We start from the raw sequence: 19,135 nt of genomic DNA on the forward strand, positions 1-19,135 counted from the left end.
ATGTTCTTCTGAACAGATGTATCCGACTCAGTATTATATTTCACCAAATTACGAGGAGCCAGAAACGTCCATGACAATCGGAGAAGCAGAGGGACTATATGAAAGTGATTCAGATTAAAACTTTCAAAAACATTATAGTATTATTTATAGTAAACTGTAAATATGTTATTAGTTTACTGCTAAATCACTTTGTCTATGATTTTACCGAGGGAAATGTGGTATAGTATGACATTGTATTAAAGGGGCTATCGATTTGGGTATACAAAATCTGTTTAATTTTAAGTTATTTTAATTTAGTTCATTTTGTTTATCATTTAGTTCTAATTTCATTGTCAATTTCCTGTTTGAAGATCAAATCTTCATATTTGACCTTCATTCACTTTCTTTACAATTTTTGTCTAAAAACCCTGTCTGTTCATGTAGTCTTGTGATTTGAGTTGCCGCGTTTGGTGATTTTTTGATGTGATCAAATTGTTGATCAAATTCAGTTAAATTTAATTTCCCCATTCTTCACAATTTTTAATTCAAGTTTAGTTGCCTCTCTTTTAATCTGAAATCCGCTCCGATAATCACTCAATTGTACCAAAACAATTATAAGCCTCATTTCGCTAAGCGAAATACAATCTGTAAATTAGAGCTAAAATCGTGCCGCCAATTGCACACATATTTAGCACTCAGAAAAACGGATATCCAAATTACAAAATTAATAGGGAATTCGCTCCGCGAAATAACAAATAATTCTCAACGGTAAATCTTGTAATTTGGCACCGCTAACTCACTCCGAATACAGTAACGAAATCTGTATGACAATTGTCATATGAAAGATTTTGTTACATTTAAAAGGAAGTTGTTGATCTGCAGCCGATGTCGTGTTAGCAATGGGGCATGAACTGAGAATTATTGCATCTTAGAAACCTTGGGCAACACTTGCAACCTTTTGTTCAACTGTTGTTAAAGATTTTCCAAGCCGATTTACAATGGACATGGAAATGGCTGACCCATCTGCTGTACTGTTTCATCAACTGCTGCAATGTAAACGTCGTTTCATACATCTTAAAAACGTGCATTTTCCACACAACTCCTGTGACAAATAGACTTCAACGAATTATTACTTGCTTCTGACACTTTTCCATTACCAGTTAAACCGATGGCTACAAGCAGCAAAAACATTTTTATCTAGTTCAAAAGCTTTTGTATTGCCAAAAGTCAGTTTTTGTTCAATTGATTTGATAAAACTCTTGAATTGTTTTCGGTATTGTCGAGGTAACTCTCTCAGGAACTGATGACTCCCTTTTATGAATCACAGAAGCCGTTTTCGAATAAACAATTATTAAATAGTGGTCGAGGTCCATCACAAATGCAGTTTTGCAATAAATTAAACCAACTCACATCTTACTGGGCTAGTTTACGCATGGATCCAGTCAATGTATTTTTAAATCCAGTTGTTGCTGCCGCATCCTCTTTTACCACTGGCTATAAAAAACTTGGTCATTTAAGGATTTTTTCCTGGCGTCCGATTATCATTAAACATGAAACTCTTTATTGAATGATGTGTGGACGCCAATAAATTATTTTGGTAGCCAATATGAGAAAAAAAAATTCGGGCGTTTTTTGAAAACTTCAACAGATGATTTAAGCGATATTAAAGTACAAGAAACAGTTGAATGATCATCCCCTTACTGTTTCCTTGGACACTGCAGACTCTTGTCTGTCGTTGTCAGTCGAATCCTCTACCATGTCATCCTCAGGGAACAGCCAGTCCATCTTGTCCAACATATCACTCCCCAACTCCTGTCTCTCCTCCCCACTCATTCTGATCTCTGAAATATATCATTCAAAATTTTCATTAATGAAGCTGTTAACAATGAAGCTGTTTTCATTAATGAAGCTGAGACACTTTTACGGTGCAGTAACGGGAGATAAGATGTTATTATAATTTCAAAGAATTATTGAAAGAGCATTAGCACTATATGCTCCAATTAAAGCCTGTTATATTAGAAAGGACAAACCAAAGTTTTTGCTTCAAGAAAAATGGCTATGTGAGAAAACAAAAAAAGCAGTTTTCAAGAATTAGCGATGACGAAACTAAAAACGATTTAATTCTTCAAAAAGAAAAACAACTTCTCTCAAGTTTTATGGAGTTAAACAGTGAAAAAGCCAGATAGAACTTCATCCAAGATCTTCGTAATAAAGAAAAGACTCAAACAAGGATTCAATATTTATTAAACAGTTTTGGTAATAAGATAACAAAGCCTATGGAAATTGCAATTCTTCTAAATTACAGATTTTCTACTCTAGGAGAGTTCATTGGCTTGCCATAAACAAACAACCTTTCTCCTAAAACTGCTCCGAGAAAGTGTTTCAACCAAGGGAACAAATGTGCTCATAGATTCATTGAATACAAGTAAACCACTCGGTCCTTCAAAAACACCAGCTTGGGCAATAAAAGATGCTAAAGCAGCGCTAGCAGAACCACTATGTTATCTCATTAATCAGTTCAGTAAAGAAGGAAAATTTCCAGAAGATCTTAAAAAAGCTTGTGTAACTCCACTCTTCAAAATGAAATCCCGAAGACCAACTCAATTTTAGCCCTATTTCTGTCACTTCTGCTTTGTCAAAAATTGAAAAGGCGTTCAGTTCACAGATCACAAGTTTCCTAGAAAGTGAGCAATTAATGTCTATTAGTCAATCTGGTTATAGAAAAAAAAGCTTCATCAATTGATGCTATCCTGAAATCGACAGAACAACTAACATTAGAACTCAACAAGAGAAAAATTGTTACAGGTGCGTTTTTAGGCCTTTCAAAGGATTTTGATTCTATAAACCACAAAATACTGTTACGGAGACTTGAGAATATAGGTTTTGACGAACATGCTACGAATTTAAAAGAGAATTATTTGAATGGAAGATCTCAAAGAGTTGTCCTAAAAGGAATTTAATCAGATTGGATAAATTTGAAAAGAGGAGTTCCACAAGGTACTATTTTAGGACATCTTTTGTTTAACATTTACGTCAACTTTTAATCAAAGATCGTAGAAAAGGATTGCATGGTCGTCGAGTATGCAGAGGACACTTTTCTTTTTACGTCCGACACTGATGAAATATCGTCAAAAACAAAACTTGAACATAACATCTCAAAAATTATCGATTTTTCGCAAAGTCCCAGTTAGTGGTGAACAAACAAAAACAGAAAATATTGTGTTCAGCACGAGGAAAAGGTTAACAAATGCTGTTCTGAATATCAACAACTAAAGAACTGCAGAATCAAATAGTCTGAAGTATCTTGGCGTAATTATTGATAGCAAACAAAAATTTGATGCAGAAGTGAAAAAAGTTTTTCAGAGAATGGCTTGTGGAATAAAGGTTTTGAATACACTAAGTAAAAGTTCACCAGAAAAAACGAAAATTTTATTGCTGAATGCAATAGTAATAAGTCATCTACAGTATTCCGCTTTAATTTTGATAGGCTTGCAAAAGTCATTACACACAAATTTAGAAAAACAATCGAATTGGGGAATAAAAACCATTTTCAATAGGAGGCAATACGATCGGTCCACAGATCTCAAACGTCGCAACAAAATATTACCAGTCTCTTTTCTCTTTAAAGATCATTGCTCGAAATATTTTTTTCGCTTACTCAGCAACGATCTTCCAGCATATAAAATTGAACCTCTCTCTACCATGAGAATAAAATAACATGACAGGTCAAAAAAATAACGTTCGATATAAGAAAGAACACTAAGTTTTTAACTAATTTTTATTGCACAAGCCATTCCAATTTATAATAGTATGCCTTTTAATATTAGACTGAAAACAACATCGAAAGCTTCCTTAAAAAAAAGAACTGAAAAAATATTTTTGGAAAGAGTTTTTGAAGGACCCAAAAGTAACTGATATGAAAGATAACATTGAGAGCATTAGTTTTTAATTTTTTAAAATCTTCATGATGTACATATTGAATTGTGAGAACTTTTTATAATCGCATTTTAGGCTATTTTTTACTAATGTAATGTCACACTTTAGTTAAGTAATTTAATGATTTTATAATTTTACATAATGTTATATTCTTAACTTTACATTGCCTCTTTTACCATTTGCTTTTTATTCTTATGTGTACCAGAGGAAATTAACAATGTTCTTTTTTTAACAAGTAAATGAGCAATGCAATATTTAATTAAATCCATGTGAACAATCTATGTGAACAGCGCAAAAGTTTTGGGTCATTTTTCAAACTTCCCGAATAATACGCATAAAATCCTGTCTATTGTACGTATAAAACTCAAAAAAATTGCAAATAACATAAGTTTTGTTGAGCCTACTAATGTACTATATCGATCGTGCTCGTTTTGTTTAGGCTCTTTATTTTTAGGTTTCATAAATGTATCGGTGAACAATCTTAGATAAGTCCTAAACCTTATGAATTAAAACTTCGATTCACTGAATTGCCGGGATTAGAAGGTAACGAAAGGGGGTGGTGTTCACTTCCTAAAAATTTAATTAAATTAAACTTAAATTAAGTTGGCAACCACTTGAAGAGAAATGTTCTCATTGGTTTGTTAATGTTGGAATAATCCAGCTAAGATTCAATTCGTTTCGACTCAAGCGGCTGGAACTGGCTGCAGTGAAACGAAAAGAGACACAGATTGACAGACATGCATTATCTTAACGTATCTGGTCATAAAACTTGAGACACCACAGGAAGATCTTGATTTGATCATTTTTGAGATAGAGCTTGACAATTCTTCATACAATCTTCTTCTTAAGATATTAGTTTTCTGAAGAGAAGCAGTCATCTTACAAGATCTTACAATTGGTGATAAAATTTTGTCATCAAGTGTAATGAACGGCGAAAGTAAGTTAGCTCTCACTATATTTACGAAGTAAAAACTCAGTCTTTCAGGCGATATTACACTTGCCAGAAATTCCAATGTAAACTTGATGAACTTCATCCAAGTTTCATAGTGAAAAAAGAGTTGTCACAAGATGTGATATGTTTTTAGGTTTATTCAACTAGGGCTAAGTTTGCACTTGTGTTAAACACTAGAGGGAGAAAAGATATGCGTAAATTGTACTTGTGGGAACTTTCTTCTTACTGTAGAACTTGGATGAAGTTCGTCAACTTTCCATTGGGGTATCTGGTAAGTTACCGTAATGTGTGATCTGAATTTCTTAAGTAAGCGAAACCACTATCCAAGGGGATCAATGATGTAAAAATTTTCTCCGAAATTTGATTGGAACAAGTTGTAAGATTGCAACAAGAATTGAATTTTTACATAACCAGGGGTTGCTAACTTACTTTTGATACTTTGTATTTTTATCAAAATCTTTGTCAAGATATTTCAATTTTAATTCACTGGGTTGCATGATTTGATTATATTTGGCTATTGTTTGTCAATAGACGTTCAACTTAAAACGTATGTCCTACTTGATATTGCCAGCGGCCATCTCTCCCTCGTAATTGCCTGCTGCTCATCCATGTAACTACCTGCCATCGATGATGGAGTCGGGATCCTCCGAATGCTCTCAGGGGATGAGGACCTGTTAGTTCCACTTCCTCCCCCAAAATTCTCAAAACTGGGCGGCTGAAGCAAATTGCTCATTTTGCTGTCACGCGTTTCTTTTCCGAGTTCACGTTCCGGTACTGAATGCGTTCAATTTGGATGTAAATTACACAGTGCTGAAGAAAGAACTGCGATTTCGAAATGTGAACAAAAAGTCATGTTTGAGTTAGAGTAAAATTGATTTGATCAAATTTACTATAAAGTGAAAACAATAAAGTTTTCACAAAACTTTGCAATTGATTCACATTTCTTTAAATTTTCATCCTGATTTGACAATCAGACAGACGCTTGACAAGTCGAATATTCCACTCTTTTTCAGGTTAAAAGAAGTCAGCTTGTTAAAAGAAGTTAAAAGAAATGCTTACAAATTGAGCGTGGATTCCACGTTCAAATCCCTTTACATTTTTCTGAGCAAATTCGGCAACAAAATGAGATTTCAGCTTTTTTACCTCGTTGTTTTTTGCAGCTTGATGTTTTTGCCTATGATTGCATACAATTGAAGCATTTTTATTGACGACATGGTAGTATGTTTTTCATTTTTTTTATTAATTTAATTCACAGTAATTGGCAGGACAGTTCAACTTATAGTTATAATCGGACTGTTGACCACAATCATAAAAAAGAGGACCTTATTTAACTGTACTAGCCCTTCATGAAATAGTTTTTATTTAAATTTAACACATCTATATCTTGGCAATAAGATTTCCAGTTTTGAGTTTAGCGCTATCTAACGCTATGATAAAAATCTTGATTATAGTTAAACAATAAAATACCTTTTTCAAGAATTATACAAATGTTTTTACTGGTCAACGAGATTTCGAAAAATTTTGAAATAACTTATCAATGCGATAAAATAGATTTTTAGAACTGAGTTTCTCTCTATAGTGAAAATAGCAACCAAAAATCTCAAACGATAATTTTCAAAAAATTAAACCACCAGCTTTTTTGTCTCGAGACAAGGAAAACCAAAATTTGCGATATGTGATATCGAATGATGATGTGGGAGCAATGTCCATAGTTAATTTGACAGAATACCCTTTTCTTCGGTTATGTATTTCATACATATTTGATAGAATGGTATGCAAGTTGGTCTGTACTTCGTCGCTCTTTTTCGAAGTAAATTTTGTGATATTATAATATCACGTCTGCACCCCCTAAAGACGTCATCTGTTGACTTATAATTACGTCAAAAGATTATTTGAAAAGAACATGCATCAATGTTTGAATTAAATGAACAAACACGTAAACAATTAATTAGTACAAAAATTTTGAATTGTATAATAATTCATTACAGAATTTTTCTAGACATAACAATTTTCCAAATTGAACTCATCACTCTTCTAAGCAGCAGTTAAGTTCATGATTCAATTTCAAAACCATGAAAGGGTTAGTGTGGTCGTTTGTCGAGAAAAAACGAAAATAGAGAAAATTTTATTAATTTGGTCCATGAGGAAAAAACTGTTAGTTTAAAAACCCACAATACATGCGACTAAAATAATTTTAGGCTTTTATATTCTTGTATTCAAGTTTTTTGATGAGTTCAGATTGTTCGAATAGAGCACAAAGTTGAAGGAGGAACGATTCTGAAAGATTCTGAACCTTAAACATTTTTATGGTGATATTTTTGTACCATACTCAGATACGAACAATCTGTTAGCACCAAAAAATTACATACTCTTGAAAAACGTTTTAAAAGTCTCACTATCGTCAAATAATAACACTTTTTGCTTTTTTGATACAAGTTTCTAACAATATCTGAGTCAAACTTCCGGTACTTTCTTTTTATTCTCCAAATTTCTCAAAAAAAAACCCTGCCGCAGTAATTGTTCCTTCCAATTTTTCCAAAATATTTCAATTGGATTCAGATTATGAGGTTATCTGAACCATTCCACTTCCTCGCGCACCTATTCTTTGACAAAAATGCTGGCATTCTTTAATTCATGCACAGTAGCATTATGTTCGCCAATTTTCTTCGTAATTTTTCCAATAAAATAGAACCTTGTTTGAACAACTAACAAACAGCTTCCGTCCATCTGATTGTGCTTAATAATCTTTTCTGCGCAATAGGAGAAAACGAGAAATATCTCGTTTAAAACTGCAAACTTTCACAACTTTTTTTCACGCCTGATCACAAATAACGTTTTGAGAGATAATAACGCTGATTACTGCTTTACGTAATTGTTTGGTACCATCGTGTATCTGAGGACATAAATGCAGGACAAGTAGTTTTTACATTTTTAATTGTTAATAATTGGTTCAGCTTTGGATTGGCCGGCACATAATATGCAAGAACACAACACCGATTCTTCTTTTTAATATCTATTTCTATAAAGACTTAACCTACCTGTCCTATAAGGCTCTGCCAAATAAGATCAATGCATAATTAACAAATAATCTGTCCGCGCGGTTCTTCAATCAAAAGGATGAAAATAGTTCTTTATCAAGGCAGTTCTTAAAATACATTTTATTGTAGTATTTTTTCTTATTTTTGCTCAATATGAATTGTAATTTTCCTTCAAGATGACTCTAATCAGTGATTAATTCAACCCTTTTCACTTAGAATAGTTCTGTTATGTTAGTTTCTTCTACTGCTTATCGCCAGTCCCATAAAGTTGCAACTCAAGCGAACATCTGAAAAATTCCTGTCATGCAAATTAACAACCAAGTGCTGATTTCTGCATTTTTAAATTTTGAACTTCCCTAGTTTTAACTTAATGTCAAATTTGCAATTATTTATAAAAAATTTGCAAATTTTGTAAAATAATGCATTAATTTTACAAATATTTGCAAACAGGTCTGAATATTTTTGTCTCTCATAGTTCGCAGTTGTCCTTTTAGGGTGATTTTACCACACAAATCGTTTACAAGGTTTAATTTGAGCATTTTTCAATTAAATTAATCAATCTCTGAGAAATGGTTATGAAAATAACCCACATTGATAAATTATGCAGAGCTCGACCGGAACGAACTCGGTCCACGGTTTGCAAATTTTTGCAAACTTAACATTAATTTGCAAATTTTGCAAATTTGACATTGTGAAGAGATAATTTGCAAGTTTTTACAAATTTGGCATTATTGAGCAAAAATTTGCAAATGTTTGCAAATTTGGCATTAGCTTTGAACTAGGGTTTGACCTCTGTAACGTTCGGTAGCGTTGCAACTTTATGGGACCAATTATATATGCCAGTATACGACAGTGTTTTTTTAATCTCAGTCGAACTTTCTAAAACTTCAATTTCTGTATACAAAATTTCAGCATTAGAACTGCAGGCTCAACTAATTTTCAAAGAACTTCAACTGTCTTCTGCAGACGAATTGTTTAATCAGCAAAATTTTCATTGTTTACAGTAACAGGGTTTGAAGGTACAAACCACTTGTTCAACGTTGCATTATAAATGTTGACCCGCAAACTAATTCCTCATGAAAACTATTCCCTCAAAACACAAATTCTTTCCTCGAAAACTAATCACACTTGTCTGCTATTAAACTCCGGCTAGGGTGTCTAAATCTGATAGGGGGCTCATAAACCACTCTCAAAGTCATGCGCCTAACAAATGAAAGTTGGGGTAATTGTAGAAAACTCGATCGATCAAATTCTGAGCTCGAACGGATAAATGTTGCCATAAATGAATAGCTTTTGCTTCAAAAACAGAGAAAACTTTTGGGAAACTGTATTTCGTAGGTGTTAGTTGTTTTATTACTTGGCACTGCGGCTGCGATATTTATCAACAAGGACCAATTAGCGTCTTTGTTATTGTGTCTAGCCTTCTTTTTTTGATTTAAGACCAGCAAGAACCTATAACTTTATTTCTTTATTTCACAGTTCGTTATAGTTCCGTCAGGTTCGTAATAGAAACAAATCAATATTGTTGTTCCGACACGCCCTAAACGCAACCAATTCTCAACAGGAACTCAGTTATAGATCTTTTTTGAATCATTCTTACTTGAGTTTTAAATCTATGTTAGAACATTTGTAAGAATACGATTTGGCGGGTTTTTCGAAAATATCTCCGCAATGCGGAGGTTTTTGTAATTTAACAGGTCTAAGCCTAGATCTGTTCACGGTAAAATACAGTATTTATAGCGAAACGAAAAACGTGCTTCCCTACCACTTAGCATACTTAATGAGTTTAGATCAAGCAGTAGGATTCGCTTTATCGTTATTAACAGATAATCAAAAAAACGTTCTCAAGGCATTTTTAATGGAATTTAAAAGTTATTGTCGTATTCTAAAAGTAGAACTTAAAGTTTATTCTTGCATAATTTCTTTTCAGAATCTAGGGACATCATATTCTCTCAACACAAATTTATCACACATATCGCACAGCTCACCAATAGGCTTCAAAAAAGCCTTGCTAATCGATGCCTCGGAGCAGAAAAAAGATATTTGGCTGGAATTTATCCCTCAAACTTACCAATTCTCCGATATTTCTCCCAAAAATTTCAATACACGAGAAAAACTTAAAAATCTGAAGAATAAATTAGTGTGAAGAAAATATAATGGAGAAAACAATCGGTATAACTTTGAAATTGAATGGACAATAGAACGTAACAAAAAACGCCCATAGAAAGAATTGCTTCCATTTTGTTTTTCTCATCATTTTCTACTTACTGCTTTGTCTGCACTGTACTAGAGTATGATATTGAGTGAGGAATTTCCTTACACTTACACCAATAAAATAAGAATTACAGTTAGTTGCGTATTTACGAGGTTTGATGGACCTGCATGTTCTTCTCAAATACGACAACTTCCAAACTTCAGCACAAATAACTATTGAATTAGATTCCTGCAGATGACTCTCTCTCTCTCTCTCTCTCTCTCTCTCTCTCTCTCTCTCTCTCTCTCTGTCTCTCTTTCTCTCTCTCTCTCTTTTTCTCCTCAAAATTATGACACAAAAATAATTAAATATTCAAATTTTTTACAATTAGAGATCGTTTAAGATTAAAATCTCATTGTCTTCTCACTATAGGAAATTAGTTGCGCATTTTTAAGCGGCGCGTAGTTCTAATCATTTCTTTGATTGCAGAATCCGGGAACTCTATCGCCAGTTGACACGCCGTTCCATGTAAACGAACAGCACATTGAGCGATCAGTTGTCATCATAATAATTAATTGTGATCAGCCTTCGATTTCAAATGATAAGACGACTTCTTGCAATTTTTTCAACTTTTCTATTAAATAATGGCCCTGCTCTGTCAATTTTGAATGAATTCCAGCTTACTTTACCTAAATGACCGATGTTTAAAAATCACCGAGAATCACGACCTTCTAACATGGCGGCATTTGCTATGTTGCGGGAAACTGTTAGATTACTATCATAATTAGTAAATTTGAAAAACTTTACTGAAAGGAGTAATAGGTAAACCTGTTTCGACTACACATATAGCAAGCACGAGTGCAGTTCAGTTTTTAACTTACGTATCCAAAAATAATTGTCTGAAAAAATCCGGTTTAGTTTTAATTCGATGTGAGGTACCAAAAAAAATAAATCAAATATGTTCACAACAGTAGTTGAAATACTCTTGCAAGCTAAATTGTAAAACAAAACCATGATGATTGAAACTTTTTACAATAAGCATTCAAACGTAGAATACTCCAAAAAAAACTTTGACGCATGCAAAACCAATTAAAGTTACATTAAATTGCGCAAAAACATACTAGATCGCAAGTGAATAATACTTTCATCGTACTAAACTTGGTTTTTTCTAGAGTTGCATTATAATACATCCTTAGTACCAATCATTTCACCATTTTGGTTCTGAAAACTAAAAATTATAGTGAATTCTAGAGAAATAGAACAATTCGGATGGTTGAAAAGTGCACACGTTTTGAAAACGAAGAAATATTTTTAAGTTGACAAGTTGGAAAATTAACGAATCTCTCTAAAACGCACTCAAAAAATTCCATCGAAAGTTTTGGTTTAATATAGATCTCCAGATAACAATTTTTGCTCACCTAATTATTACCCAAAAGTGGTAATTTGATTTGAAATGCTGGAATATAAAACTTAGAGGCAACTCTTAGCTGCTGTCGCTGCAAAATTCATTTACGGGGATTTCAGGGTTGAGCCGCAAAATTTTATTTGATGAATCTTTTTGCTTAGTAAAAACAATAACTGCCCTTGAGATTGTACTTTTCTCACCTTTTTCAGGCTCATTGAGCTCAATAAAGCCCAGGTCATGTTCTGATGGCGAATTTGTTACACATCTCTTACGTATGTTCTTTTTAACAGCAATACAGATAGCAGTTGAACAAGTCTTGTTTATTTGTGACTTTTATCTGTTGTTGTTTGTCTAGACCAAAAGCAGTCTATATGCAGATTACTTATCAAAAACTGGGGTCATAAAGGAATGCAGTAACATCGCGACCTCCCATCTTCAAGTTGCCGCCACTGTATTGTAATTATCGACTCTCTTTTCAATGTAGTAGGAACTTCATTCCCATTTCAAACAATGCTTTTGTCTCTTCTTGCATGCAAAATATTTTTATCAGTTTCTCAGCTGAATTTACTGAACGAATATTGGATAAAGGGTGTATTGTTTTTCAATTCTTTCATTCTATCCCGCTCTGATGTTTCCTTTTATTTGAAGTACTTTGCTATATAACGCCATGAAAACACAGAACTAAGTTTCATTTCAAACTTATTTCAGCGCAATTTCTTGTCTGTTTTCAGAATGAAGAAATTCTCAATTTGCGCAATTAAGGAGCACAATAAATATGATTTTTGGCCAAATATGAATTATTAAGTGGTTTTTTATGCAGCTATTCTAAAAAAGTGAGCAGGGCGGTTATAAAAAGTGATTTTGCTCTAAAGAACCTGATAATATTTGTGTATTCTCGCTCTATTGTGCGCGCTTATAATTTCACTTCCAGCGACAAAAGCAATTCTACTAGTACCATTTTACCATTTATATTTCAGCCAATAATAGCAAAGTTAGAGGCTAACATTGCTGTTGAAAAAGGAATGTTACTTCTTAAAAATTATAAACCAGGCGGGATAAATTTTTAACGTTTTGTTGGCTTTTTGTTTATTTCTTCATTTTATCCGACTTAAGTTGGGCCATTCTTGGCGGGAGTATTACATTACAATATTTATCTTAACTTCAGCTAGGGAAAAATTTAAATTAATCAGCATAGACAATAAAATGTGAACAAATAACTAACCCACTGCGCTTCACCTGAGATCAACAAAAACACAAATAAACAAAATAAAAACAAACAAAGAAGCAACACGAAACAACTAATTTTATTATCCGAGGGAGAGAAAATTTCACCCATTATTTAACTTCATTATAACTTTAAATTTTAATTTCCCCGCCCATGTCAGGAAGGAAAACATAATTCATCAAATTATTCCAGTTTCCTTCAAAATAAATAAATTGTTTGCTTACTAAAAAGCAGTAAACATCTCTTCGGAGGCGCCAAATTTAATCGGACAAGTCATAAATCAATTGGAAAAGGAAAAGTTTTGCTTCAAAAATTGATTTTTCGGAGACAGTTAGTTTATTTTTTCCAGTTCTTTTATATTCTCCAGAATTTGGGGAAAGAATCCGGAATCAATATAATTGAGAGTGTTTTCAAAACTTCTTCGGCTTGAAAGGAGTTCAACGTTGGTCTATTTTAACTTAGATTTAAAGTTAATGTTGATATATTTTGTTGTGTTTTACATATGATTCCCAGGCTTGTATGTTATGGTATATTTATCTCGCTATTTTCCTTTTGAGAATATTTTGAAGAGTAGTTGAATGGCTTTAATAAACTGCCAATTTCACAGTCTGTGAATTAAGATACCTTCCTACGAAGACAGAATGTGTGTATAGCTCTGCCATTACAATATACACACATTTCTAAACCACCAACCATTTTTCACCTTGTTCTAATTATGTCTAAATCTTGCTTTCCTACCTGTAATAGTCACAATATACACAATATTTAGTGATTTTTATTGCTTAAAGCCCTGAAAATTGCTAACAAGCGGGTAAATTATCGGAACAATTGTCGCCCCATGAAAACTAATAGGTTTAAGCTTTGTCTTAAAGTTATTTGATAAAATATTTACCACAAAATATAGTTGGATTAGCCAAATTGTCAATTCTTTCTGGAGGAAAGATCTTTTTACCTATCTTGAGTTTATCCTTTCCTAATCGTTTGAGATTATCCTTACAATTTGAATCTTGTTTCCTCAAAATCAAAGAAGTCCCCAATCAACTTTACTTTCTAGTTCTATATATCATTTGCGATAAGCTTTAAATTTAGTTAATAACTAATCAGTTATAAATGAAGTCTTCCGTTATAAGTAAAGTGGGCAGTTTACTTCTAATGGAAGTTGATCAGTTAGTAAGAATAGTTTTGTTGTTGTTTATTTATCATCACGTGAGTTGGCAGAAGGTCGTGTATGGATTGAAGTCTGAAACTAATCGGGCTCTCAGACTTCAAGAGGAGTACAACAAACATCTCAGACCCAATCATAAAGGTAGACATTTAATTCTTAATCCCATCCTCCAATATTATTTGCAATTTTATAAATAAATGTATACTCCATTGGTTTAAATGTTTCGACAATTTACTTTTCTTCCGGCAGTTCAAGTCTAGTTTTTTTTCTTCCAACTATGGTACGGAAATATTACTTCCGAAAAATTATTTCCAAAAAAACTTTCTATTTTTGCGTTGAAAGTTGAAACTAGAAGGCTCGGTAATGTGCAATCGCACATAAGGTTCCGACCCCGCTCATCCACAATTTTGGCATAATTCTCTACCAAATGAGGAACAGATCGAAAAACCCAAAAATTCAATAAATTTTCAAAAAAAGATTTGTATATGAACGAGAAGATAGCCTCTAAAGCAAATAAATCTGTGGAGTAAAAAAAATGATGCATTAGATTGATGAGATATGCCAATATTAAGAAAGCGGGTCAAGACGAACAGCAAAATTGAACAACAACAACAACAACAACAACAACAACTAACATTAATTACATCAAAAACTTTATGTCTGTTTTAAAAACAAAACTTAATATCAAAGTCAAAATAGTGTCAGATGAAACTGAAACTAAACAAAATAATTTGTAAAAGATATGGTACCAGTCAATATTAAGGCTTGGTAACAATTAGACAATACAGAACAAAAGCTGTTAAAACAGTTGAAAACAAGTTGAAAAATTCGCTCATTTTTTTTTTAAAAACAATTAATTTCAAAGTAATGAAAACAATTGGAAATCAAGTAAAAGGTCCCATAGGTTTAAAATTGCCAATGCTTCTACCTACGGGAATTAAGAACTGTCAGTATTCAATTTTTAATGCGGTTACAAAATGACAACAGATAGAGAACAAACAAAAAATCAGTTAAAAAAACGCTTTTGAAGGTGCAAAGCCATACTTTGGCCCTCAAAATATGTTGGATTGCAGCCTCGGCGAACACCGATAAAGTATTATGTGACCTCTAATTAATACTAAACTAGGTAACAAGTAGACAAAAAGAAAAAGGCAAAATTAGGTAATACAAGATTTTTTCGAAAAAAAAATGTTTCCAAAGAGATCAAAGCCATTAATTAAAAAATGAAATAATTGAATGGGTTCATTTATTCCTCCAAGGGAAATCTTGGAGACCTGCAATTATCTAGAATATGTCTTACGTCTACAAAAAGAACGTCAAAAACGACTTCGATCAAAAATTAATTTACTTTTTTTGTGGAAAACCGGTGTCGAAGCCAGTAAAATCATAACGAATTTTTTTTAAAAAACCTTAGTTTTTGTGACATCAATCCCTTTTGAGACCTTCCCTTGACAACAAAAAAAATCATATTTGGCCTGTAATTAACGAGAATAGTTAACAAACAGAAAAAATGAACAAAATTGTGAAGTTAAAGCGTGTTCTTTTCGGAAAACAATTGTTTTCAGAGTCTGAAAGCCATCAGTTATCTACCAATATCCAAATATCTGCTCATCTATTTTTCCATGAATACCAATGAAAGTGTTATTATACAGGAAAATAACCATAACCGTGTTATTGTACGACTAAAAGACAAAGTAAAAAGATAAAAAAATCCTTTGAATTTCTTTAAGAAACTAGTGTCGGAGCCGTTAAAACCATAATCTACTTCTTCAAGGATCATAATAATATCAATTGCATTCTGTTTTGAACGCCAATATGGTGATTTATGAACTGTCAATAGCGTCATAATGTGAGAAATTTAGAAAATGTGAAAAATGAGCAAATACCTAAAAGTAAAATAAAATTTTAAATCTAGTTCTATCAAAGCAAGAAAACCATAACTTAAGGCTTAAAACCGCAAAAATGATTAGATTTGAATTCAGTAGAACGAGGAAATATTTTTTCATTGCCGCCACCATACTACAAGATGACCAAATTAAGTGAAAAGTAGAGGCAAAGTTTAATAAGCCACTATTTATTCAAAAACCGTTTTTTTTTTAAAAAATTCAAAACGACCATAAGCTGTCTGTCAAGTAATAAACTAGACAAACTAGTTTTGAGTTAATTAGGAAGTCAAATGGACCTATCAATTGTGAGCTTTGATTTGAAATTTTCTTTTATTTAAATAATATAAAATAAGATCGGATTTTTTTTAAAAAAAAGACCAACTGATTACAATCCGAAATATGTTTGGGTTGTAACAGTCCACGAATGGTACAAAACCAGCCCTGCTAATGCTCTTCGTCAATTAAGAACACGTAACTTTTCGAGTGTTTTAGATATAGATTTTTTGTTAGTCAAAAAATCAAAAATGAAGGCCGCATTTTTGATAGTCAAGAGTAAAGTTAGCAAAAAACGGCAAAGTATTAGTTACAGAGCACTCCCAACCGAAGTTGAAGTAGAAATGGCCCCATTTAAGTCTACAAAGAGTGTGTTTGTGGTATTTGGGTGTTTACTTCCTGCAAATTTAATCAAAGTGGACTAAAGAAACTTATTTCGTGCTGTTTTTGATGAAGAACTCTGAATTTTGAAACTTTAATCCAGAATTTTTGACAAAAAAGAAGAAATAGCCTAGATAATTTTTTGTCTTTAGCAATAAAATCAATAAACTTATTTTTAGCAAAATTTGCGAAATTGTAGTCGAAAGTCGGCAAAAATTCCGGAAAATGTGAATAAAATCAAAAGAATTCACTCTTTTTTCTCAAAAGTTTAAACCTCGATAACTCCCTGTAAATTCGAAAATCAAAAAAATCTTTTTAATTCCATATTCTACGCTGGACAAGCTTTCTAATGATACCAGTCTCAACTCTCTACGGTGAATATATCGATCAGCCAAAATTGACTGAACAAAAAAAACCCATTTGATTATATAGTTCCTCCCCCCTCAAGAGGGTCGGAACAATAAAAGTTACCGCGGCGGATACTTTTTGCAATTTCGTTTTCCCCATAAAATTTTCAGCGTTTTCATGTTATTTAGAGATCTTATCCGTATAATTGTTTTGTCCGGTTATGGCTTCAATAATTTCAACAGTTACCTGTTAATTCAACGCGAGATAGGTGCTTTTCTAACAAAATCTTGTAATATTCTTGCAAATAAACGTCTTTTTGCAAGACTTTACACGACAACCTGCTATCTAGCAAAATCTTGCAAGGTATAACAAGATAGATAGTTGTATCGCGAGATTCTTCAAACTCTTTCTGGTCAAGCTAAGCCCTAATGGCTCTTATTGACACATCATCTTACTTTTTGGTAGACATTTCTTGAGAATAGGATGACAATTTAAGAATCTTTTTTAAAAAAATTGATTGTTTTTTAGACTTACTTTTAAGGATTTAATTAAATGCTATTTCAGGATAAACGGATTTACATATATTCTTTTGCAGAAGTCGCTCAAAAACGAATTGGGTCGTATCAGTTTGATTACAACTTTTTGTACCAAAATATGAAGCAAAACTCCGCAAGCACAAGGAAATATATTTGAATGCATTAATTTTTCCGCGTTCTTTTTTTATACTTGATCTGCATTTTAACTGTGGATTTTCCGTTTTCATACGAAATACGAAATAAAACAAAATTATAAAAGTGACCTCGTTGAATAAAAGGCAAATTTTTTGTGTTTCAATGTTCTACAAATAGGTCGTTAAGGCCTACTGGTTAAATGCCAGTTTGAAGCACATCTTATAGCCACACTGAATGGAAAAGTTCTAGTAACAATTTATTTAATTTCATAATTTATACCAACCAAACTTGTTAGTAACTACAAGGATTTTCAGTACCCATATCAAGCAACGTTTTCATGAAAGTCAATGTAAGGACATGAATTTGTTGGGATTTTTTGAGGGTTTTTTGGTCTCAATAATACTTGCTTCAGCGCCAGATCTGACAAAGAGAACAAAAATTTTTTGTGTTTCTAGATCACTTGAGATAATCATAATGATATATCAGGAGTAAAGATTTTGGTTTTTCAATCTCTCTCTTTGAAGGATTTTTAAATGTTCCGCTATGCAAATTTTTTGTCAGTAACTTTTGTTTTACTCAATCAGTTTATGGTACTTGTTTCTGTTTGGTAAACGATGCTCTCAAAACAAGTTTTGTTGACTCAACTTGTTTTACATAGTTTTCATTCCCTTAAGTCACCAATGAGTAACTACACTTAGTACCGAAAACAGGAATTCTTTGTATCGGCGACAGAAAAAAAATTACTGATTCATTGAGCCTATCCGGACTTGAGTCTTCTTACTTGCCAAAATCGATAAATTATTGAAGATGAATCGTCATTTTTAAGAAGTTGCATATGTCTCGAATATTAAGATCGTTACAGAACAAGTCAAAAAAGGAAAAATTAAAAAAAGTGGGGTAGAATAAAAAGGCTACCTTTATTAGTTTTTAGAGAATTGTGCAACAATAAAAATCTCTTAGAAATGATTATTGAAAAAGAATCTGAGATCAAAATTAAACGTAAGGCATTCCAAATATGTATCACGAAATTCGGAAATACAAGTGGTTTTTCCTAGCACTTGCTACAAGTAGTATGTAGTAATTGTCACTCGGGTCGAAAATGTAGCACCTGAAAAGTGTTGAATGGCAAAAATCTATTCTTTTTGATTAATTAACAGCGAGCGTTATTAATGAGTCAAGCTAAACTTGGGAGCAGAAATTGATATAACCACTAAAGTTGCGCTTATGTCTTTTCATGCCCTTTGCGTGTTGAACATGGACTTTTCATAACTCTCTTGAACGCCCTCACAGAGAAGGTCAGCCTTAGTGTTCTCTACTTTTAGGGTCTCGTTAATCTCCTTTTTTTAATGTGTTTTACATATACACAGCTTCACCACAATTCACCTCTTCCCAAACAATAAGCTATACTTGTCTTTGGTCGTGGACCTCATCCTGAGTTATGAACTGAAATACATTGGCAATCACAAGTAAAAGTGATGCTTGCCCCGTGGACCAAAGCTTCGGACGGTAATGAGGTAATGATAATAGTATTACTGTCCGTCTGAAGATGATGCTCCTCGATACTCGGGAACAGAAAGCTATGTGGTCCTGTTTTGCGCAAACCGAAAATTCCTGTTATTAACACCCATGAATGTTTACTGTTTGTGTTCCCCAATGGTCAATGGGTCTGGGAAAGTCGTTCA

At 32.8% G+C, this 19,135-nt stretch overlaps 2 protein-coding genes across 4 annotated transcripts in view; one reads left to right on the plus strand and one right to left on the minus strand.

Annotated features, from left to right (window-relative positions):
• Positions 1–5,661, minus strand: part of LOC142352907 (sodium channel protein type 4 subunit alpha-like) — a 48,244-nt gene extending 42,583 nt beyond the window's left edge. The window contains exons 1-2 of the mRNA XM_075405062.1: positions 5,426–5,661; positions 1,681–1,820 (exon numbers count right to left, since the gene is read on the minus strand). Of these exons, the coding sequence (XP_075261177.1) occupies positions 1,681–1,820; positions 5,426–5,600 (315 nt within the window). The 5' untranslated portion in view covers positions 5,601–5,661. The remainder of the gene's footprint in view (positions 1–1,680; positions 1,821–5,425) is intronic.
• A 3,560-nt stretch (positions 5,662–9,221) lies between these two features.
• LOC142353516 (glycine receptor subunit alpha-2-like) overlaps positions 9,222–19,135 on the plus strand; it is a 103,752-nt gene continuing 93,838 nt past the window's right edge. Inside the window, exons 1-2 of one of the 3 annotated variants that reach the window (XM_075405773.1) lie at positions 9,222–9,239; positions 13,243–14,035. In XM_075405773.1, the coding sequence (XP_075261888.1) occupies positions 13,840–14,035 (196 nt within the window). In that variant the 5' untranslated portion in view covers positions 9,222–9,239; positions 13,243–13,839. Of the gene's footprint in view, positions 9,240–9,550; positions 9,626–12,543; positions 14,036–19,135 lie in introns of those variants that run through there. The other 2 variants (XM_075405772.1, XM_075405771.1) reach the window with 2 other exon arrangements.

Source organism: Convolutriloba macropyga, chromosome 14 (assembly GCF_964194025.1).
Source record: "Convolutriloba macropyga chromosome 14, txConMacr16.3, whole genome shotgun sequence".
Taxonomy (NCBI): Eukaryota; Metazoa; Xenacoelomorpha; order Acoela; family Convolutidae; genus Convolutriloba; species Convolutriloba macropyga.